The sequence below is a fragment of the Saccopteryx bilineata genome, chromosome 7 (assembly GCF_036850765.1).
Source record: "Saccopteryx bilineata isolate mSacBil1 chromosome 7, mSacBil1_pri_phased_curated, whole genome shotgun sequence".
NCBI classification, from domain to species: Eukaryota; Metazoa; Chordata; class Mammalia; order Chiroptera; family Emballonuridae; genus Saccopteryx; species Saccopteryx bilineata.
In genome coordinates this window covers 106,332,339-106,355,437 of record NC_089496.1, presented here as the reverse complement: position 1 = coordinate 106,355,437, position 23,099 = coordinate 106,332,339, and the positions used below count along the sequence as shown (strand labels likewise).

Here is a 23,099-nt window from a genome sequence, read left to right as displayed (position 1 = left end):
TTTAGCTCTTTGTCAGACAGATGTTAGGGCTGCTCAATAGTGAGTATAAGTAAGTATGAACTTCCTAGCTATGAATTTCTTTTAGTTTTTATTTTTATCAGAACTATGTATGCTAGTAATTTAAAGAATCAAATAGTTCCATAAAGTTTATTTTGCAAATTAGCCATCCCAGGGCCATCCACCATCCCATTTCCTGTTTCCCAGTGCAGTTTTTTCAAATCTTACAACTGACTTTATTTTTGGCTTTTTATCTCCCTGTCTTTAACATGCCTGTGTAATTATAGTACTTGCTTTTCTTGTTCATTTGTTTTGTCCACTATCTCTGGGCTTCTCTCTTGAAGGATATAACTTGATTTTATCCCTGTTTCCCTGTCACATTCAAGCTCTGTTTTGTCTTCATTTTCAACTTCCCATCTTAGAAGTATTACAATTTTAGATTGCTATATTCACATCACTGTGACTGTATCAATATGCTTCACAGTGGAGCCATGTAATATATGATGGTTACTTTTCCTTTTCTGAATGAGTTTTTGCTTTCTCTAGAGTTGATAATTATCATCACCAGTTATTAAGGAATGCTCCCTCAGTTGTATGAATTTCCTCTTGGTACCTTTTGTGGAGTCCTCTGACTGGCTTTGGATGGGCGGCCTCTACATCTGACACATCTCCGTTACCCTGGGGTCTCTCCCGACTGTCATCTTGCGGATTCTCTGGTTCTCCAGTTGATTCCGTCTCCTCTGCCCACTCTATTGGATTATTTCCTTCTTTTAGTGAAGCACATCCTCAGATAGCTTCCTGAGAAAAAAATGCATGAAAGATAAACTTTTTGAGACTTTGTATTGCAGGAAAGCAACCCAGTGGAGGATTGACACACAGATAACTAACTGTAAGAGGAAAAGAGAATTTATTAAAGCTGGTGGAGCATGTGGGGCCTGTGGCTCCGAAGACACGTGCTCCTCGAAATTAGATTTCTTACGTCTTATATACCCTTTACAGAACACAAGTTCATATACATGGGTCTCGTGATTCCTTTGGTTAGAGGTACATACGTCAAGACTATACTTTCAGGGATCATTTCTGTAGTTTGTTTGTAGAGGTACGTACGTCAATCACATGACTTCAGGATGGGAGGGGGTTAGATGATATCAGAGGATAAGCGTTTGTAAATCGCCCATTAAGGAGAAAGAAAGGGGAGAGGAAAGGGCTACTCAAATCTCCCCTCCCCCTCCCGCCTTCCTGCTGTTTACCTTCTTCCTCACAGGTGTGGAGAAAGGAGGGGTCCCAGTCTTCCTCCTTCCTTTCAAAACCTTCTGGTATAAAAGCCTCTCTTCTAGTAGAAAACCACCCTTCCTAAAGCAGGAATGCGATCGCCATCTTGAGCTGGTGTCAATCACACGCAACTATAAAAATCCTATTTACAGAATCTCTCTGAGCACTTGGCCTAAATCATAAAATGCCTTTTAAACCTCTTAGTAAAAGTTTTTTTGGCCTGACCTGTGGTGGCGCAGTGGATAAAGCGTCGACCTGGAAATGCTGAGGTCGCTGGTTCAAAACCCTGGGCTTGCCTGGTCAAGGCACATATGGGAGTTGATGCTTCCAGCTCCTCCCCCCCCTTCTCTCTCTCTGTCTCTCTCTCTCTGTCTGTCTCTCCCTCTCCTCTCTAAAATGAATAAATAAAAATAAATAAATAAAAAATTAAAAAAAAAAGTTTTTTTAAATCTCAGTATGTCTGAAAATGTTGTAATTCACAGATCAAACTTAAGTTATGGTTCAGTTGAGTGGCGTATAGATTGGGAATCATTTTCTTTTTTCTTTTTTTTTTTTTACCAGTTATTTTATTTTATTTTATTTTATTTATTCATTTTAGAAAGGAGAGAGAGAGGGAGAGAGAGAGAGAGAAACAGAGAGAGAGAAGGGGGAGGAGCAGGAAGCATCAACTCCCATATGTGCTTTGACCAGGCAAGCCCAGGGTTTTGAACCGGCGACCTCAGCATTTCCAAGTTGACGCTTTATCCACTGCGCCACCACAGGTCAGGCGGGAATCATTTTCTGTTAGAGTTTTGGAGGCTTTGCTCCATTGTTTTATTACTGCTGAGAAGTCCCCTGGTGATCAGATTCTAGTTCTGTTGTCCAGAAGTGTTTTTTCTCTTTGGAAGTGTTTTGTCTTTAGTGTCTTGCTATTTCATAATGTGTTTAGTGGGATGTCTTTCTATCCATTGCAGGTGGACTTAAGGGGCCAATCATATCCTTCGGTTCAGGGGAATTTTTCTTTTGCATAATTTTTAAAAAGTTTATTTTATTGATTTTAGAGAGAGAGAAGGGAGAGAGATAGAGACAGGAACATCAAGTTGTTCCTGTATGTGCCCTGACCAGGAAATTGAACTGGCAGCCTCTGTGCTTTATAACGATGCTCTAACCCAGTGGTCCCAACCTTTTTTGGGCCATGGACCGGTTTAATGTCAAAATATTTTCAGGGACCGGCCTTTAGGGACGGATAAATGTATCACGTGACCGAGTCAAGCGTCAAGAGTGAGTCTTAGACGGATGTAACAGAGGGAATCTGGTCATTTTTTAAAAATAAAACATCATTCAGACTTAAATATAAATAAAATGAAAATAACGTAAGTTATTTATTCTTTCTTTGCAGACCAGTACCAAGTGACCCACAGACCGGTACCGGTCTGCGGCCCGGGGTTGGGGACCACTGCTCTAACCAACTGAGCTATACAGTATTTGTCAAAATTCTCGCCTCTTCTTTTTTTCTTCTGTTTTGTAATGCCTTTATTTAGATATTGGACCTTTTTAGTCTGGTCCTCTAGTTCTTTCTCTTCGGTCTTTTAATTTTTTCTATTATGTTTTTTACTGCTGAGGTTTTTTGTTCTTGGACTCTTGATTTCTTTTCTTGTAACATGCAATTAATTATTGCACAACCGTATAGCTTAAGAGAAATAAGAGCGTTCTCTGAGGATATTTGTGTTATTTTTTAGACTCTTTTCCTTCTGCATACTCTGTATCCTTCACGTTACATTCTCCAGTCGCAGACCCTCCTCAGGTGTCTGGTGATTCCAGCTTTGCAGGGCCCCTTTGGAAACTATGCACTCTTGTGGGTCTTGTTTACTGTGGGTTTGAGTCGGGTGATATGTCTGGGCTGCTCTGTTGGGGACTCCCCCATGTCAGTATTTTTAGATTTGATCCTGTTACTGAGAGAAGGTGCCATCTGCTGGTGTTGGGGGCTGGCTTGGGGACGTACTTGTGAAGTCTCAATATCCAGTATGTAGAGTCTACGTTGTAGACTTGGCTCTGAGCTTCCTGTTTCCAGTCCAGGTCCATTGCTTTCACTGTGCTTGTATTCCCCTCGGAAAAGAGGCTCTGCTTTGGACTTTTTCCTACAATTTTGCTGTTTTCTGATGGGCTGTGTAGGGAGTCCTGTGTGCAGAGTGGGGGAGGGCATTGGACAGTGACTGCTTCCAAAGCAGATCTTCAGGGCACCTTCCTAGTTTAGACCCACCTTCTTGCACATCTCCTGAGTGTCAGGTATCCCCAACCCCGCAGACTTCTAGGGGTCATGCACAGAAAATTGGATCTTTATGGCTTTTCTAACTGTTGTTTTGGATTTAACTTTCTTTGGTCTGCTGAGTCAGTTACCACTTGCCCATTCTGCTCTTCAGCTTCCTACATTTCTCCCATATTCTTTTCCTAGTGGTTTATGTCTTTCTGTTTTTCTAATTCTTAACTCATTTTAGTGAGATTTGGGGTGAGATTAGAGGCTTTTAACCCCTGCCTTTATTTAGAAATAAATCCCAGGCATAAGCTTGGCCTCATTGAACTGGATAATATCCATAACTGGTTTTATTTCTTCAAATCTTGGGCTCATTTTAATATTATGCTTCCATAGGTGCCGACCTTTGCAGTTCCAGCCATCAAAGTCTCACAAGAAGGTTTTGAAAAAAATGTTGAAATTTCTGGCTAACGGGGAAATTTCCAAAGGAAATTGTGAGGGTAAGATGAGATGGGGGTCTAAAAAGTATTTACTTTAAAATGATATGTCTTTCCGAGGGTCTCACTTTTAATCATTTATTTCTTCCATTAGATCGGGGAAAAGGAGTCCTTACTGTAGTCAGGTACCACCGTTACCATGGTGATAATGGTTACTGCCAGGACTGTGTGGTCTTACTGTCACACTGGCCCCAAGTCAAGGATATGGGGAGTGTGTGCTAGGGTGAGTCTAGCTCAGGAAGAAGACAGGATAATTTTCAAGAAGTGATATTCTGGAACTTATTGAAATGTTAGTTTTTACAATGCTTTGACAATTCTTACCTTAATAGCTCTCATTAATATCCTTATGAGATAAAAAAAAAGGGGGGGGTATAATCTCCGGAGACGTAGGTGCTTACATACAACTTACATAGGATTGCACACTTTTACTGTTAAGCAAAGCTCAGGTTTTCTATGTTTAACACTTATTTCAGTTGTTATATTGCCTGAAATTCTATTTCTTGCTTGTATGATAAATTTTGAGTTGTGAGTGAATTTTCTAAAAGATAATTTGTAACATTTCATTAACTGTGAGTACAGATACTTTGCATTCTCAGTTTTGTTACTTAATAACTTTTATAGTCAGTGCATAAATACATATATAAGAATTGAGGATGCCACCCATTCTTGGAGTTCTTGCCCCCTCCTACCATAGGACATGCCTCATCCTGGGTGCCGCCCACCCCAGTCTTAGCTTGGTATTCCATTCCCTGCTATGTTATAACTGCTCCAATGTCCCAGTCTCTATTTGAAGCACTGGAGGGACAGTGGCCAGCAGAGTGGGCAAGTTCTTTGCCATCATACACTGTCCTTAGCGGACCCGGGTTCGGGACAGCTGGGAGCAGACTTGTCAGAGCTAGGACGGCAGAGAGGCCGGAAGGCCAGGATCATAGAGGTTAAGGGGCAGGCGGAGCGTTGGGAACGTCTGAATTCTGGTGCTGCTCTGGTTCGTGTTGTCAGTACATGATCTTAACGGTTAAGTAGATTTGGTTGGTTCGCCAGTATAAAATTTTCAGTTTGGTTCTTTATTTGACTTGTCTTCTGAATTATTTATATCTACAACTTAATTATAGCAGTGATGTACTCATTAGGGTAAAGGCCCAAAAAGCTATAACAAAGAGGTACTAAAATGCAACGACTAAACAAATGATAGAAGTCTATTCTTTCCTCATATGACTGTCCAGTGGGGTGTTCCACGTCAGCCATTCTGGGACTCTTTTCGTGTGATTTCCAGGGTCACTCTGGTTTTTACTGATCCAGACAGTGAGGAGGGGAAAGGGTGGAAAGTTCAGGGAAGGGTGTGAAGTTTCCTTTAAAACAAGCAAGGCAGTTGGATATACCAATCTGGTTGGTGGGACGTGGTCACAAGTTGCAAAGGGCCTGGCAATTGATTCCTTGCTCTGGTGCCACAGTCCTCACTGCAGCTCTGCTACTCCAAGCGTGAGGAAACCTCTGGTGCACACGCAGTAGTTTCTGCCACATTAGATAAAAGGGACCTGTCCCCTTTGTGTATCTCTATTGTATCTGGGTGATGGCCTGTGGTTTCTTTCTGATTTGTAGATGATCCTATGGAGCCCACCATGGAGGTTGCCGTTGCTGGTGATGTTGCATTAATAAATAAATTGGATATACAGTGCGATCTTCAAAGACTTGGCGATAACCTCCAAGAGAGCTTAGAGAGGGAAGAGAAGAAGAAAGGAAGAAGCGCAAAGAAAGAAGAATCTAATGAGTTAATTCAGTCACAAGATAAGAAAATGAAGTTGGGATCTGGGGAACCATCGCATTCAGTTGAAGCGCATGTGGTCCCTAAGCCAGGTAGTAAAAGTTATCAGGCCATATTCCAGTCATATTAAATGCTTCCCTTTGTACTTAGCTGTTACCCTGGGTCCTCTCGTCAGCCAAAAGTATGAATTACTCATGAGCTATACAGTAGATCTCGGTTTTATGCAACTTATTACCTGGATTTAGATGGACAAATCACATCTCTTCTTATCTCCAGTGTTTAATAAGCTTGAAAGAATAGCCTTATTATTTCCACATACAGACATTTTAAAAGAATTCCATTTCTTCTTGCAACCTTTGGGTCCTAGAGGCTTGAGAACCACATTTTTGTCAGTGAAAAGATATGCTAAACATTTTTATTTTTGGTGTTAAGTGAGACAAAGTCAATTTTAAATATTATGTCCAAAATAGAGACATTGGACCATTTTTCTGTTTATCATTAGATTTCTTTATGTAATCATAATAAATTTTAGTTTAAAATTTTTCAGGTTTTGATATTTAACTTCACCTTTAATAAGGTAAGATTTTTTTTTCTATATTTTCACATAAAATAATTAGGTTTAAGGTTTAACCATTTTAGTCAGCATTCAGTGGGTTTATTATGTGTGTGCACGCGTGCTTCTGAGGTAGGATTTTAAGGTCAGCGTAGACCTCCACACAGGACCCTCTAGAACAGGCGTCCCCAAACTATGGCCCGCGGGCCACAATGCAGCCCCCTGAGGCCATTTATCCAGCCCCCACTGCACTTCTGGAAGGAGCACCTCTTTCATTGGTGGTCAGTGAGAGGACCACTGTATTTGGCAGCTCTCCAGTGGTCTGAGGGACAGTGAACTGGCCCCCTGTGTAAAAAGTTTGGAGACCCCTGCATCTACCCCAGAGCTTTGCACTTCCTCTGTAGAATGTTTGAGACTTGTGAAAAAGCGTTTTCAAAGTCAGATGTGATTGGTCTAACATTTTGAAATTCTTTTTAGGCAAAGGGGCAGATTTGAGTAAGCCGCCCTGTCGGAAAGCAAAGGAAATCCGGAAAGAGAGGAAAAGGTTAAAGCTCATGCAGCAGAGCCCCGCTGGAGAGCGCGAGGGTGTCCAGGCGCAGCCCGAACCCCTGTCCCTGGTCCCACTGAAGGCCAAGTCCAACCAGCCCAAGTCGCTGGAGGATTTCATTTTTGAGTCTTTACCAGAGAATGCATCACATAAGTTAGAGGTACTTTGGAGAATATATAATTTTTTGGTTTGTTATTTTTGTTAAGTGCCTTGTATTGTTTCATTTGAGGTTGTATTAACCCATTGATATGTTGTTTAAACAGTGAGAAATGAAAGTGAACTGGGATGGAGTAGCATTTGTGTTTAGTAAGTTAAGTGCTATTTGAGAGAAACTTTTTTCTTAAAAAATAGGCAGTTTGACTAAAATTGTGAAAAAATTCTAGTTTTTAGCATGTTAAACTGTGTAAAGTACTTCAGATTTTTATATCCCTTGACTGGAATTTAGTTTAAGTGAAAAGGAAAAATACTACTTAAGTTCCATTTTTGGCCGTTTTGGTTCAGATAGTGAAAGAGAATGGATAATACTAGGTAAATCACTGTTTTAGCTGTCCTCATACTCTGATCTGAATCAGCCTTCACATGCAAACCAGCAGCGAGGCGTTAACTACACAGTACTGAATTGTACTCCTTAATAAACTTCTCATTAATTCCTTCAGACCGATTGAGCATACCATGAATACTTTGAGTATTCCTAGTATTTTTCCAAATTGATTTACATTCTAGATTGTCTAGATTTTTCAGTATTCATTTATTTATAAATTTTTTTTCTAAAACATTAGCCATAATGATATTCTCATACATGATTAGTAACCGGTCAGCCTTTGAATTTATAGCTTGATATCATCTAAGAACATCAATTAGCACTAAAGATTCAATATCAAAAATTAACTTTGACAATCTAAACCTAGTACATTATCTAACATAGTTTTTAACAGCTTTATTACAATTCCATGGCTACTTTGATTTTGTTACTGACTTTCTCCTTCCAAAATTGTAAATTGGAAGTAACACACTACTTATATTATGAGGAATTTTTAATTTTTTTATTGTAAATAGTAATGTATTCGGGGTACCAGGCACACCTAACATAGCAATTCTAGTGTAGGCCGCTTTTACTTTTTTAATGTGATGATTCTTTAGGTGGATACAGATTTTTTGTCCACTAGGTGTCACTCTTTCTTCATTGAAGGATTACTTCTCAAGGCATTTGTGAAAAGTTTCCGATTACATCTTTTTATTACATTGCTTTTGATTTTGTTTTACTGTCCTTTTTTGCTACCACATTTTAACTGGTTAGTAAATAATTAATGTTAAAATAAATGTTAGTCATCACCGTTTGCAATTACCATTTTTAACTCATTCTCATTTTACATACAAGTTTACTAAGGCATAAAGAGGTTCATTTATATACTTGACCAAGATGGTGACTTTAAGTAAAGGAAATCTGACTTTAGAGTCTTCATTTTTTGTGGTTTTTAGATAGAGAAGAAGGGAGAGAGAGAGAGACAAGAACAATGATCTGTTCCTCTATGTGCCCTGACTGGGGATTGAACCAACAACCTCTGTGTTTCAGGGCAACGCTCTGAGCAGCAGAGCTATCTGCCAGAGCAGAATCTTCATTCTTAAGTATGCTACAAAATAGGAACACTTTGTTGTCTTTTACATTTATAAAAAAGATTGTAAGTTTAGCATTAGCAATAACTCAGGAAGGAGAGTCCAAAAATATATTCATATTTTTAGTCTTTCTGACTGATTTTCTGAAGGTGAGTTACATCCAGCTCAGATTAAAGAGGATTTATTTGTGTTTGTATATTGAGTGCCCAGAGTATTCTGTTGTTTTACAGTAGACGCAGGCTTACATAATTTGGTCATAGATTCTAACTAGTCTTAAGAATTTAGACAGGCTCCTCTGCCTTCTTAATGAGTTTGTAAGTTTGGAGAAATAACTTTTTAAATTTATTTGCTAACTGGTTGATTTTTAATGTTAAAATATCATGTTTATGCTTTAATATTTGTATTGAAACATTTAGTTCTTTTTGGTAAGAGTAACTGTTAATACATATTCCATGGAATAAATAAATGAATTAATGAACATTGTTTTTCTAACTCCTTCTGAAGGTGAGGGTGGTGAGATCATCTCCACCAAGTTCTGAGTTCAAAGCCACAATGCTGGAGTCGTACCAGGTCTATAAGCGTTACCAGATGGTTATTCACAACCACCCACCTGATAACCCAACTGTGAGCCAGGTCAGCAGGCCGAGTGTAATTCTCTGTGCATACTGAACCTTCCCTTTCACTTGATAGCACTGTGTCAGTTCGTGGTCTACTTGTGGTACGTCTTCTTTTCATTTTGCAGCATCTCTGCAAAAAGATAGGACTGGGTTAGTGGGCATTCTGAAAGGGCAGATTTCACCTCGTGATTTCACCAGGTGAAGTGCCAGTCATGTGTAATTTCAAAGTGGAAAAGTTACACATACATTGAATTATCTGTATTTGCAACCACTATGTTTAGATACATTTATCTAAAAGTATTAGAGCTCTATGTAAAAATATTTGTGAGAAAAATGCAAAAAAACTTTATTTTTTTATGATAGGCATACTTTGCATAACATGATTAATATGCTTTATCCCATTTTAAAGTCATATAGAAAGGGTTCATAGCAGCTAACTTACTCTGTTAATGTTCTACCCATACTCACCTGAGTGGAACTAGAAAAGTCAGATGGACTATTTTAACAGAAGTCCTCATTTCTTCTAATTTTATAAATCAAGTTATCCAGGAAAAATCCAGAAGAGGAAGAAACATAAAGCACCTACCACGTCGTGGTGACAAAAGTAGTGGCTGTTAACCATTAGCAACAATATTGACTCTAGGGTGTGCAGAACACTACCATAGGTAGAGAAAAAACCAAAATCAGACTAAATTGTCTTGGCCCTGATGTATCGTTTTCACCAGGGCTTCAGGTTCCGTGTCAGGCCCCTTGTTCCAAAGTCTGTTCATTTCATGACAAATTCCAGTGCTGAGCTTTGGAAGTGGATTTGTGGAGATCTTAACGCTAGCCTCACCTTCAGAAGCATGTCATCAGGTCGAGAGGTCTCAATAGCATTTGCTTGTATTTTGTATTTTCCTTGCTCTGAAGGTGAGGTTAGTACCTGTCTCCTTTGAGGACCCAGAGTTCAAGTCGTCCTTCAGCCAGTCATTTTCTTTATATGTCAAGTATCAAATGGCCATACACCAGGATTCGCCCGATGAATGTGGGAAGACTGAGGTACCTTTTGTTAAACGTTTTTTTTCTATGTTCATGAGGTTGCCTGTGAAGAAGCGTACTGTAATTTTCTTATGTCATCTTTTTATGTTAAGTGGAGTGCATATTACTCTCTACTTTCAGTGTGTATCACTGAATATTTGTGAAAATGAGTCATACATGTCAGCATCTTAAATCCTCAGAATAAAAGAATACGTTCTTATTCAGTGTTCTGCCCAGAAAGCTGAATGCAGCCTGTCTGCTGTCATCGGGGCAAGCCAGCCAGCAATACCACTGAGTGTTCGTTCCGTGCCAGCCTTCCTGCACAGGCAGAGGGAAGCCTCTGACTCAAGGACTGACAGGCAAATGGCCAGGCAGACCGATAGGTGATGTCTCCACAAGACTCACGGGAAAAAAGAAGTACATATGTTGAGATCATTTAGAGCATCATTTTTTAAAATTTATATTTTATTTTTTAATTACAGTTTGCATTTTTTAATTTATTCATTTTAGAGGGGGGATGGAGAGAGGAAAAAAAAGATAAGGGGGAAGAGCAGAAAGCATCAACTCCCATATGTGCCTTGACCAGGTAAGCCCCGGGGTTTCGAACCAGTGACCTCAGTGTTCCAGGTGGATGCTTTATCCACTGCGCCACCACAGGTCAGGCCACAGTTTGCATTATTATTATTATTATTTTGTATTTTTCTGAAGTGAGAAGCGGGGAGGCAGTCAAACAGACTCCCGCATGCACCCGACTGGATCCAGCTGGCATGCCCACCAGGGGGTGATGCTCTGCCCATCTGGGGCATTGCTCCGTTGCAACCAGAGCCATTCTAGTGCCTGAGGTGGAGGTCATGGAGCCATCCTCAGTGCCCGGGCCAACTTTGCTCCATTGGAGCATTGGCTACAGGAGGGGAAGAGAGAGACAGAGAGGAAGGAGAGGGGGAAGGGTGGAAAAGCAGATGTGCCCTGGCCAGGAATTGAACCTGGGATTTCTACATGCTGGACCGGCGCTCTACCACTGAACCAACAGGCCAAGGCCCATAGTTTGCATTTTAAAAAAATTTTTATTTATTGATTTGAGAGAGAGAGAGAGAGACAGAAACATTGATCTGTTCCTGTATGTGCCCTGACTGGGGATCGAACAGGCAACCTTTGTGCTTTGGGGCAGTGCTCTAACAACTTAGCTATCTGGCCAGGCCTACAGTTTGTATTCTATATTATTTTGAATTAGTTTCAGATGTATATGGAGCATCATTTAATAAGCATTATCGAGGGCCTGTACTTGTCAGGTTAGAGGGATTGAGAACAAGAAATTGCTTAGTTGTCACAGAGGAACAGTGATGTATGTGTTAGAAGAAGGATACCAACAGATGCAGAATTAAAGTTTTCTTTTTTCTTTTTTTAATGACAAAGCGTTAGCTTAGAAGTGCTGGTTAATAAGGCAGGAAGGAGTTAATGCATGTCTCCTAAGAGGGCGGGCTCTGTGTCTCAGAGCCTTGCTAGTTCAGTTGTGTGCAGACTGTCACCGTCCAGAGCTCAGTCTCGGGCCCCACCTCGGACCTCCTGCATCAGAATCTGCATTTTGAACTCGGCCCCAGGTGATTGATTCATGGGCACATTCTGCCTTGGGAAGCACTTCCGTAAGTTCCCCATTGAGACGCAGCTGTGGACGCTGCGTTGACAGGTGTTAGGGCTGCTGCAGGGTCCCAGATGCTCCCTTGATAGTCTCGAGGTGTCTTTCTCCTTTCTGAGCATTAGTCCTTCCTCCTACCTGGAGATTCTGGATTTGTGCCTGCATGCTTACTGGTTCTAAATAGTGGGGCCAAAACATGCCGACATGAGTTGATATGTTTACTGGGTAAAGATCACTTTTCTGGGACGTTTCTTAGGCTTCAGGCCTCCGCCGAGTCCTTGCCCGTGGACTTAGTTCATTGCTAATGGTACTCACAGTGCAGCTGGGACTCGGGGATGCAAGCTCAGCACTGTGTGAGTTAACAGCTAATGCTGGAAGCAGCTTTGGGCGGGACGGAGGTTTGGGAGGCTCTTCTGAAGCAGTTTTATCTAAGCCAAGCCTGAAAAGGGGTTTTGTCAGGCGGAAAGGGACAAGAGTGTTCTCAGCAACAGACTGTACGTAATAAGTATAAGGCGCCTCCTGTGGAGTGACTGTTCTTGAGAAATTGAACCTGAATCTACAAGCTTATAGATACAATGATTAGTTCACAGAAAATAGGAAGGATAAGGGAACATATAAAAATGACATAGGCACTTCTGTGAGACAAATGACCTCTTTTCTTTAAACATATGATATGTAATCAAACGCTGCTTTACAAAAGAGAAGGAAATCTTTAAATTAAAAATTAAAAACTTAAAAAAATATGATACCATGAACACACTCAGCTAAAATAACAATATCATGTAATACCCAGTATTTGTTCAGTTTTCTTTAGTTGTCTTGAAACAGTTCGAATTGGAATCCATGTGAGGTCTGTACATCACATTTGGTTGATAGTCTCCTAAACATCTTTTAATTTAGACCAGATTTCCCTCATGCCTTTGAAAGCATTTTTAAAAGAAACTGAGTCGTCTGTTTTGAAGTTAGTTTTATTTCCTTCCAGTGATTCTGTTTGAAAATAAAAATGACTATGTGTGGTGTCTGTGTGAGAGAAACGTCTCTCTCTGTGTTTTCTATGTGTGTGTACTTGTATGCGGGTTTATAGTATACATCGTAGTATACCCTTCCCCATTCATGCACACATTTCCCCCTTTCTTACACAGGGGTGTGTCAGACTTGTTTGTATCGTGGAGGTCACTTATAACAATATGGGAAGAGATTGTCACCACTCCATGTCCTAGCTCATAGAACTCTTTCCATAGAAGCCCCCTTATTTTTGCTCATTTATTGACGTTCATTTGACTCTCCTGTCTTCTACTCTTGATTAGTGTTGTGGTGAGTAGTAGCTTTGTGTGTGGAAGTTTTGTATTTTTGTCCATGTGTCTGTTACTGGTTTCGATTGCTGGGTCAAAGGTACATTTCTCTTTAGAGGGTTTCTCTCCACCGAGTGGTTCCTTTTGGAGCCAGCGAACTGGGAGATGACCTGTTATCACCTGCCCTCCCCAAGAGCGAACTTGGAGGAGGGTCCTTATCTCACCTGCATGTTTGAAGAAAAGTAGAGCGGTTCCCACATAATGTTAGACAATCCAGAACCCTGCCGGCTGCCAAATGGCACTTTGGTGGCAGGGTTTGTGGGAGGTTTTTATTCAGGAGTGATGAGACTTGAGGCAGAGGCCAGGTGAGGGCTGATGGAACTCGAAGCTAGCAGTGGTCGGAAGAGGAAACGATAGACCCCGAGGAGGTCGAGTTGACAAGGATTGGGTATTGGACCTGAGGATGTTTGGGGAGTTAGAAATGGCGGAGAGTGAAGAGTCCAGACTGATTCTGTGAACTTCTGGCTTGAATGACTAGGTCGAGTGTGTTCTCTTGACCTGCTGTAGGGGCTCCGGGCGGCAGCTCACTGTACTGTGGTTATGCTCATATAATGACCACAGCTAAATTAAGTATGTTCAAGAAAAGACATTTTTTGCTTTTGTTGTAAAACATTTAGGTAACAGCATACTAAGTAAGGACTCGAAGCAACCATATCAGTGCATAAAATCCATGTTGACTCTGTTGGTAACCATAAAATAATCATTTAAATGCCCTGAAAATTAGGTTATTCTTGAGAGATTTGATGAAAAGGTAAATAAATACAGGTTATTTTTGATATTTAAAGCAGCAAATCAATTCTTTTTAGTAATATATTTAGAAAAATTCCACATTGGCCCTGGCCAGTTGGCTCAGTGGTAGAGCATCGACCTGGTGTATGGATATCCCAGGTTCCATCCCTGGTCAGGGCACACAAGACAAGCGACCATCTTCTTCTCTCCCTCTTCTTCTCTTGCAGCCAGTAGCTTGATTGGTTCGAGATCAGCCCTAGGTACTGAGGATAGCTTGATTGGTTGGAGTGTCAGCCATAGGTGCTAAAAATAGCTTGGTTGATTCAAGCAGCAGCTCTAGATGGGGGTTGCTGCGTGTATCCTGGTTGTGGAGCATGCGGGAGTCTGTCTCACTATCTCCCCTCTTCTCACTTAAAAAGAAAGAAAAATACATAATTGAAGATAGTGAAATTTCATAGGACTTCATAAATTACTTATTATGTTTGTTTCCATTACGATTTTCAATTATGCAGATAGATGCCATATTTTCACAAAATAATACAATAAAAGTAAAATGGGAGTAATTGTGACCTACCTTTTGTATAGTACTATATAAAACCAGCATTTAAGAATCTTTGTTTTTGAAAATAACAGTAATTCCTTATGATATAAATGGGGGATTTTTAGGAAAAATTTTATTGATGTTATGTTATAGAGCATACCATTACCTAATAATATTTATTAAATGCCTTTTGTTCCTTAGAATAATTAAAATTAGTCTCAGCTTTTTAAAATTATTTGAAAAAAAGACTGTAGACCTAGTCCCAGTAGTTTCATCACACGTTTCAGGCCCTGATTAGATTGTTTCCCAACATTTATTACGGACTTTCAAACGTAAAGGAAAATGGACAGACTAGTGCAGTGGTCGGCAAACTGCAGCTTGCGAGCCACGTGCGGCTCTTTGGCCCCTTGAGTGTGGCTCTTCCAGAAAATACCACATGCGGGCGCTACCTCGATAAGGAATGTACCTCTATATAGTTTAAGTTTAAAAAATTTGGCTCTCAAAAGAAATTTCAATCGTTATACTGTTGATATTTGGCTCTGTTGACTAATGAGTTTGCCCACCACTGGGCTAGTGTGATGATCACTAGTATACCCATGACCTGGATTCAGCAGTGGGTAATGCTTTATCTGCTGTGTGTGAGTCATGACATTTTACTCGTAAATTCTTGAACATGCAGTTCAAGAATAAAACATGTCCTTCAAAGTGCAGTTCTATTCTCATACATAAGAAAATTAACTGATTTATAAATATTATCTACTATCTGATCCTTATTTAGATTTTCCCATTTAAAAATTATCTAATCTTGGTTTATATATTTAGGTGTTATATTTTTAAATTCTAGAACAGCTTTTATCTTTTAAATATTTTTTATACTTCTTTCCTTCAGCTTTTTACTTTGAAACTGGCAATTTATGAACAGAAAAGTTGAAAGAATACAATAAATAGCCACAAAGTTAACTTTGTTAGATTTGCTTTATTTTTTATTTTTAACTGAAATTGTTGGAAGTAAGTTGTGGATAACATTTCACCTGTAAATACTAAGCATGCTTCTCCTAAGAAAATATATTTTTCTACACAACCACATATTTACCATTCCTAAAACTAACACATTCTGCAACATCACAGTTCATATTTACATATTCCCAGTTATACCAAAAATACCTTTTCTCTTTCATTATAGTATGTGAGTTCCTTCCTCTATAGTATCTTCGACAGTGTGGTTTCAGACGTGGTTTTTGAAAATGTGTGAGAATCATCTCCCTGGTTAATTTTGAAGTTGTTGAAAAGATGTTCTAAAGTGACTTATTTTGGATACCTCGTTGTGATCGTAGGCTCATATGTTTGGAAAGAATTGTGTTTTGCATTTCTGTTTTACGTGGTTGTATGACATGTAGGAGACGGATGCTGAGGGCAGGAGTCAGTGAGAGAGGGAACACCAGCAGTCTGCAGGACGAGGGGGTGGCAGTGCTGTGTGTTTCTGAGCACAGGGAATGTGATCAACAGTGTGAATTACGGGGCTTACAAGTGACCTAGCAAACAGCATCTTTAATGACCCATAACATTTTTCTCAGTGAGAATGTGGCCTGGCCGGTTGGCTCAGCGGTAGAGCGTCTGCCTGGCGTGCGGGGGACCCAGGTTCGATTCCCGGCCAGGGCACATAGGAGAAGCGCCCATTTGCTTCTCCACCCCCTCCCCTCCTCTCTGTCTCTCTCTTCCCCTCCCGCAACCAAGGCTCCATTGGAGCAAAGATGGCCCGGGCGCTGGGGATGACTTCTTGGCCTCTGCCCCAGGCGCTAGAGTGGCTCTGGTCGCGGCAGAGCGACGCCCCGGAGGGCAAAGCATCGCCCCCTGGTGGGCAGAGCGTCTCCCCTGGTGGGCGTGCCGGGTGGATCAGGTCGGGCGCATGCGGAAGTCTGACTGTCTATCCCCGTTTCCAGCTTCAGAAAAAAAGAATGTGAATTTGCCCTGTTAAATTTAGTGACTAAATCCAGGTAAGTGCCTTAATAAAATAGTTTAACTGGTTCATGAGAAGTGTTCTGTTTGTACTGTAAAGGCAGGTTTAAGTGAGCCCGTTCCCCCTCTGTCGGGTAAATGTGATGTGATGCTGCATGTGGGTGCATATGTATTATATTATAGTTACGTTATTAGAGAATGAAAGGAAATTTGATTTGAATTTCAGGAGGGATATCTACTCCTCTCTCTTTTTTTGGTGAGGTTGATTTTTTTATGTGAAGTACAGGTAGGAAGGATGGAAATAAGCCTGGCATGAGTGGTTTGCTTGTAAGTCACTGTGTAATCATGTATTGGGGTATGTCTAGTGTCAACGTAGGGGCTCTCTGGTGGCATTGTTGTGTAGCCCTCCTCATTGTCTCTGACCCTGGGTGCTGCGGTGAGGCATTGGGCAGCCACTGTCCTTGGATTGTGACTCCTCTGACTTCATTCTCTACAGAGTGGACGACTAGACCCTTCTGGAACCATTGGTCCCATGGCTTTATTATCTGCAGGGAACACCAGCCTGCTTTTGCTAAGTCCCTGTTAAAGATCTGTACACAAAAGGGTTTTCTTTTGTAAGTGTGACGTTTCCTATCTAGTTCAACAGATGAAGATTCTCAGGCTCTTGGTCACCCCGGTTCCTTGTTTCCAGTTCTTCATTCTGCAGTGTCACCCATTCACAAGTTAGGAACAACAAGAGGGAGAGGAGAGGAGAATAACTCATTCCCAGGGAGCTGTTTTGTCATTGCAGAGACTGCAGAGCGGTCATCTTTGCTTCTGCTCAGATTGTGTAAGACACAGCACTCTGAACCCATTACAAGGCTAATGCAGATGTTATCCACAATTAAATGACATCAGGACAGTTTTTTGCTACTTGTTTGTAGATAATCACAATGTTCACAGTGTCGCTTACCACTTATTGATTGAGTGGTTGATTGACAGAGACAGAGCGAGTCAGAGAGAGGGACAGATAGGGACAGACAAGAAGGGAGATGAAAAGCATCAACTCTTTGTTGTGGCTTCTTAGTTGTTCATCACTTGCTTTCTCCTATGTGCCTGAGCGGGGAGTTCCACTTGGACTAGCGACCTTGGGCTCAAGCCAGCGACCATGAGCTCATGTCTGTGATCCTGCGCTCAAGCCAGTGACCTCAGGATTTTGCCCCTGGGTCCTCTGCGTCCCAGTCCAACGCTCTATTCACTGTGCCACCGCTTGGTCAGGCCTTACCATTTTTTTTAAAGAAATCTTTTTTAAAAAGGCTTTAAAAAATTAATAAATTTTTAAGAGAATTTTTAGCTTAAAAGGCTTTTTATAAAAGTTCATGTATTTGAAAGACATATTCCTAAGATTGATAAGTAAATCTGAATCATTTTTACTTTAATTTCAAAGAAACTTTAAATTTGACAACTTGAAGCATTCATAGCATTCATATTCATATTCACGATAATAGTATCGTGAGCCTTGTAGATAGCCCAGTTCAGCACAACCAACACTGAGCCTCATTTTCAAACCCTTGCAACTTTTTGTTTATTGGATTATCTGAGAACAAGTCCCTGAAATTATGCCTTTTTATCAAGAATACTTTTTGTCTGATTCCAGCAGATGATTTTATATAAATTTAAAACTACTGATAGAGGTTATTTTAGGCTACTGTGCTTTCATGGAAACTATTTCCTAAATTAGTTCAGAGACCTCTGTTTGAGAGACTCAGATGTAAGGAGACCCACACTTTTGATGGATACTTGTTTTGGGGGAATTATCCTATATTCAGGCATATGTGGTAATGAAAGGGGGAAAAGTCACAGTGGATCCATTCTGACCTCATGGAGAAGTAAAAGGAGAAAAAAGAAGACTGGATTATTGTGTGACTCCAGCCGCCAGGTGGCGTCCTAGATCCAGAATGGGTTTACTCTTGGTCTTGACTCAGTCCTGCCCTGAGGGGGATGTGCAAGAGGTGCAGTCACAGCCTGTGAAGTACGGATACATGTTGTCCTTCGGCCATTTGTTAGAAGCAGTCTGCACTGGGCATTGAATATGATAATTACAACTGATTCTTTGCATGTTAAAGATTTAAATTATTTTCTGGAACTTCTAGAACAGGGGTTGGGAACCTATGGCTCGTGAGTCAGATGTGGCTCTTTTGATGGCTGCATCTGGCTCGCAGACAAATCTTTAATAAAAAAAATAATAATGTTAAAAATATAAAACATTCTCATGTGTTATAATCCATTAATTTCCTACCGTTCATGTTCATGGTTGCAGGTGGCTGGAGCCAATCACAGCTGTCCTCCGGGACAGCACCAGATTTTTATTGGATGATACGTAAGGTACATGGGTCGTTGTATGGCTCTCACGGAATTACATTAAAAAATATGTGGCGTTTATGGCTTTCTCAGCCAAAAAGTTTCCTGACCCCTATTCTAGAAGCTTTCAGCTTCATTTTCCTCTCTAAATATTCTATATACATGAAAATAATAACATGTCTAGAAAATTATCCACTGTATCAGGCAAACAAACCAGGCAGGCAGTCAAGTATAGGCATGTAGTATATTGTAAATATCTAATGCTGTCATATAATTAACAGAATTTGAATGAAGGCACACTGAGCATTTTGAAAAATTTTTTTTGTGTGACAGAGACAGAGTCAGAGAGAAGGACAGACAGACAGAAAGGGAGAGAGATGAGAAACATCAATTCTTTGTTGTGGTTCCTTAGTTGTTCATTGATTGATTTCTCATATGTACCTTGACCAGGAGGCTACAGCAGACCGAGTGACCCCTTGCTCGAGCCAGCGACCTTGGGTGGGCTCAAGCTGGTGAGCCTTGTTCAAATCAGATGATCTTGCACTTAAGCTGGCGACCGCGGGGTCTCGAACCCGGGTCCTTCGCATCCCAGTCTGGCGCTCTATCCACTGCACCACCGCCTGGTCGGGCGAAATATTTTTTAATATATTTTTAAGTCCAGGGCTAACTTACTTGAAGTAGAGGGTTTAGGCAGTTATTGGTGCCTAATTTAAAATAAAGCCACTTTGGATGAGCAACTCCTAAGTTAGGGCATTGTTCATGTTATAATCTGTCTTAAGGTTTTAGGAGACATTAATAGTAGTTAAATTATGAAAGTTTTTTAAGTAAGTTAGAGTAGAGGCACTGTTCTTAGCATAATGTTAATTTTGGGGAGGTGTAAAGGGGTTGAGTTAAAGCTAGCATTGGGATTTTTTTTTTTTTTTTTTTTTACAGGGACAGAGAGAGTCAGATAGAAGGATAGACAGGGACAGACAGACAGGAACGGAGAGAGATGAGAAGCATCAATCATCAGTTTTTCATTGTGACACCTTAGTTGTTCATTGGTTGCTTTCTCATATGTGCCTTGACCGTGGGCCTTCAGCAGATCGAGTAACCCCTTGCTCGAGCCAGCGACCTTGGGTCCAAGCTGGTGAGCTTTTTGCTCAAGCTAGATGAGCCTGCGCTCAAGCTGGCGACCTCAGGGTCTCGAACCTGGGTCTTCCGCATCCCAGTTCGATGCTCTATCCACTGTGCCATTGCCTGGTCTGGCGGGAATATTTTTCCTTAAAATTTATTTTGGTTAGTCATTTCCAAAAACCTATCTCAGGTCATAAAATCATAACATCATGCATTAGAGACAAATGACCTTAGTTATTGTGTAGATTAATTCGCGTTATTTAGATAATTAAAATAGGTTGTGTGGGATAGCATGGTGATAAATGGTGGAGTAATGTCTATAAATTTAAGTGCTTTTCACACGGACCACATTTTATCATATGGAAAAATTACAATGGGCCTAAATAATTTCTATAGACTCACTGACATCACTGAATGAAAAATTCAGTGTAAGTACATTTTTCAGATAACTTAAACATCTTTGTTGTTAAGGTTTTAGGTACCCAAATCATGTTAAATGACAGTTTTTCCCAAGTGTATCGGGTTCTTTTCTGCTTTCCCAGAGTGCTGTGTGTTGGTAATGTCTGGCTCTTCTATGATATTTCTGTGTCACATGCCCTCAGACTACGGCTGTTCTCTCTCAAGTGGCCCTTGTTTTTTCCTTTGTCTTTTTGCTGTCAGTTCTTGTGTTAGTTTGTCTAGGTTTAGCACTTTCCTTTTCTAATTTGTGGTTTCTTAATATGTTAAAATATTCACTGAGCACATACCATGTGCCAGGTTCTGTTGGAGAGGCGTGTGGTACACATGTGAGTAAGTCAGGTAGATTTCTTGCTCTGGTGGAGCTCACTTGTTGGGGTAGGAGGGAGTGGTCAGAGACTTGAAACATTCAGCTGATAAGTGAGTAAAGCAGCGGGGCTAGCAGGGAGTGAGTGTTAAGGAAAAGTAGATCAGGTGTAGGGAAGGAGTGCAAGTGTTAGTAACCGTCTTGGAAACGAGTGTCAGGTTGATTTTGAGTAAAGGAACAAGAGCAAGGGGCAAAAGGAGCTTGAGGGGTCCTTCTGTGAGTTGGGGATGTAAGGATTAGGAAATGCTTTCTATTAATGTATTACTAACTTCTGTTGCTTTCTTTTGGGGTTTTGTCTTTGGCTCGAGTGTCTGAAATTCTAGAGTAGCTTTATAACTAACCTCTAGTTAAGGTACAACTTAATAGAGCAATAACTAGTATAGTTAATATGTATATACGTACGTTGTTTTTCGAAAGCTAAATACAGTAATGAGAGAATGAAATGGAATGTTTGGCATGAAATGGATGTTGACTGTTGATTTACCCATGAGGACCAGTGTGCCCAGTGAGAAATCACTCAGACTGCATGGTGTGAGGATGGTACCAGTGCTCGTTGTGTTCAGTTGTGTTTCATACATTCTGGGTGAGAATGTTGATGACACAAAGGCTGAGTGCATTGAGGGTGACGCTGTGCACTCTGACCAACATCCCAGCCATAGCCCTCAGCTTCCGCACTCACTTCCTGTTTGGCTCTGAGCAGGTCCTGATGGTGCAGCCATCTTCCTGTCAGGCTCCTCGTAAGTGCGGGCTGGGGGTAGTCCAGTGGTGTTTGTTGTGAGGACCGAGTGAAGGAAGGGGTGCTTGGCTGAAGACCCACCGACTGCACCTTGGAAGTTACACTCAGGAGGAGAACCGTTAGGGATCAGCAGAGATTCTGAGGGCAGGGACAGTAGTGATGCTCTGGCCAGCCAGCCAGCCAGCCAGCATTTGCAAATGAAGTTATATATATTTTTTGTTTGTTTTATTTTTCCAATTGAACTAAATATTTGTTTGAATTAAGAGATTACATATGTTTAATTTTTTTTTAACCCAGAGAGAGAGACAGACAGGCAGGAAGAGAGAGAGATGAGAAGCATCAACTCATAGTTGCGTCACTTTAGTTGTTAATTGATTGCTTTCTAATATGTGCCTTAACCAGGAGGCTCCAGCTAAGCCAGTGACCATGAGGTCATGTCAATGATACCACGCCCAAGCCAGCGACCCTGGGATTTCGAACCTGGGTCCTCAGCATCCCAAGTTGACACTCTATTCACTGCCACCTGGTCAGGCTGTTTAAAATTTTATCATTAGATTAGAATTAGTCCTTTCAAAGGAAAAAAGTAATAATATTTAAAACCATTCAGTTTGGTTCATCACCATATAATTTTCATTTTTAAATTACTTTTTTACCACATAAAACCGATTAAAGGTATTATTCAGTGAAGATTTGGATGAGTCTTTACTGCTTTACTGGGAACCAGAGACAAAGGAATTGTGGGTGTTTCTGGACTTTTGCTTTGGTGATAGATGTTCTTGCTTATTCTTAATGTCTGCTTTTGAAGAATTAGCCATATCAGAGCCCCGTATCTGTAGTGTGCTTGGTGCTGTGACACCGGCTTGTCCTAACACTGTGCCCGAGTCAGAGAAACTGCCCAGTGCCCGGCACAGAGCCTGAGGCAGAGCCCGGGCTGCAGTGCCACCAACACTCCCTGCATGAATGAGTGGCAGCCTTGACTGTGCTGAAGAAACAGCTGGAGAGAGGACGCATTGCCAGACGAGAGCTGCTCAGAAAGGCAACGCTGTTCTTGAAACCTGTGATGTGAAGCAAAAGGAAAATTCAGATGATGTCAAAAGCTCTTGACAGTTGTTTTTCTATAGTAAGTAAAAGCCGCTCTTAATTTCCTGAGAGTGTTGAGCAATTTACCTGCAATGAGTTAAGCACATTTTAGTGAGTGCAGAGCTCATGTGATAGGAATACTCTTGTCCTGAGCGCCATTTGTCTTGTATGTTAGGTCTGCTTTTTCCATTAAATCTGAGAGGCCTCAAGTTTTATGACCTCCCGTAGCGACTTGACAGGTGAACAATACTACCTACTGATGACTAGTCTAAACAAGGAAGGTTGTGTTTTGCTGTGGTAATCCATTTACTGTGCCAGATAATTTCAGGTAACTGTTTGCATGATTGAAAAGGAGTTGATTTTCTTCTAGTTAGTAGTCATAAAAGTAAAATATGTATATATTATATACATGGTTATTTATTCAGAGCATAATCCTGCCTTTAAGAATGTGTAAAAATAGGGACTGTTTTTGTGTAGTTCTGTAAATATGAGATACACACACACACGTACATGTGTGTTAAAGCTTTTCTGTGACACATTTTAGAAATAGTTCAAAACTTCATCCTTACACTGGCTCCTCTGTGTCTTTCTCCTGGCTGTGTTCATTCCCAGCATGTTCTGGTCACTGGGTTCGGTTTGGGGATGCACAGATGAATAAGACATTGTCCTTTGCACATTTTAGCTAAC

At 40.8% G+C, this 23,099-nt stretch overlaps 1 protein-coding gene across 4 annotated transcripts in view; it reads left to right on the top strand.

Moving 5' to 3' along the window:
• The window catches only part of ATE1 (arginyltransferase 1), a 139,531-nt gene that overhangs the window by 8,438 nt on the left and 107,994 nt on the right, over positions 1-23,099 (top strand). For 2 of the 4 annotated variants that reach the window (XM_066240502.1, XM_066240500.1), the window contains exons 4-7: positions 3,896-3,999; positions 5,596-5,850; positions 6,789-7,018; positions 9,999-10,127. In XM_066240502.1, coding sequence (XP_066096599.1) covers positions 3,896-3,999; positions 5,596-5,850; positions 6,789-7,018; positions 9,999-10,127 — 718 coding nt within the window. Of the gene's footprint in view, positions 1-3,895; positions 4,000-5,595; positions 5,851-6,788; positions 7,019-8,976; positions 9,106-9,998; positions 10,128-23,099 lie in introns of all 4 variants that reach the window. The other 2 variants (XM_066240501.1, XM_066240499.1) reach the window with 1 other exon arrangement.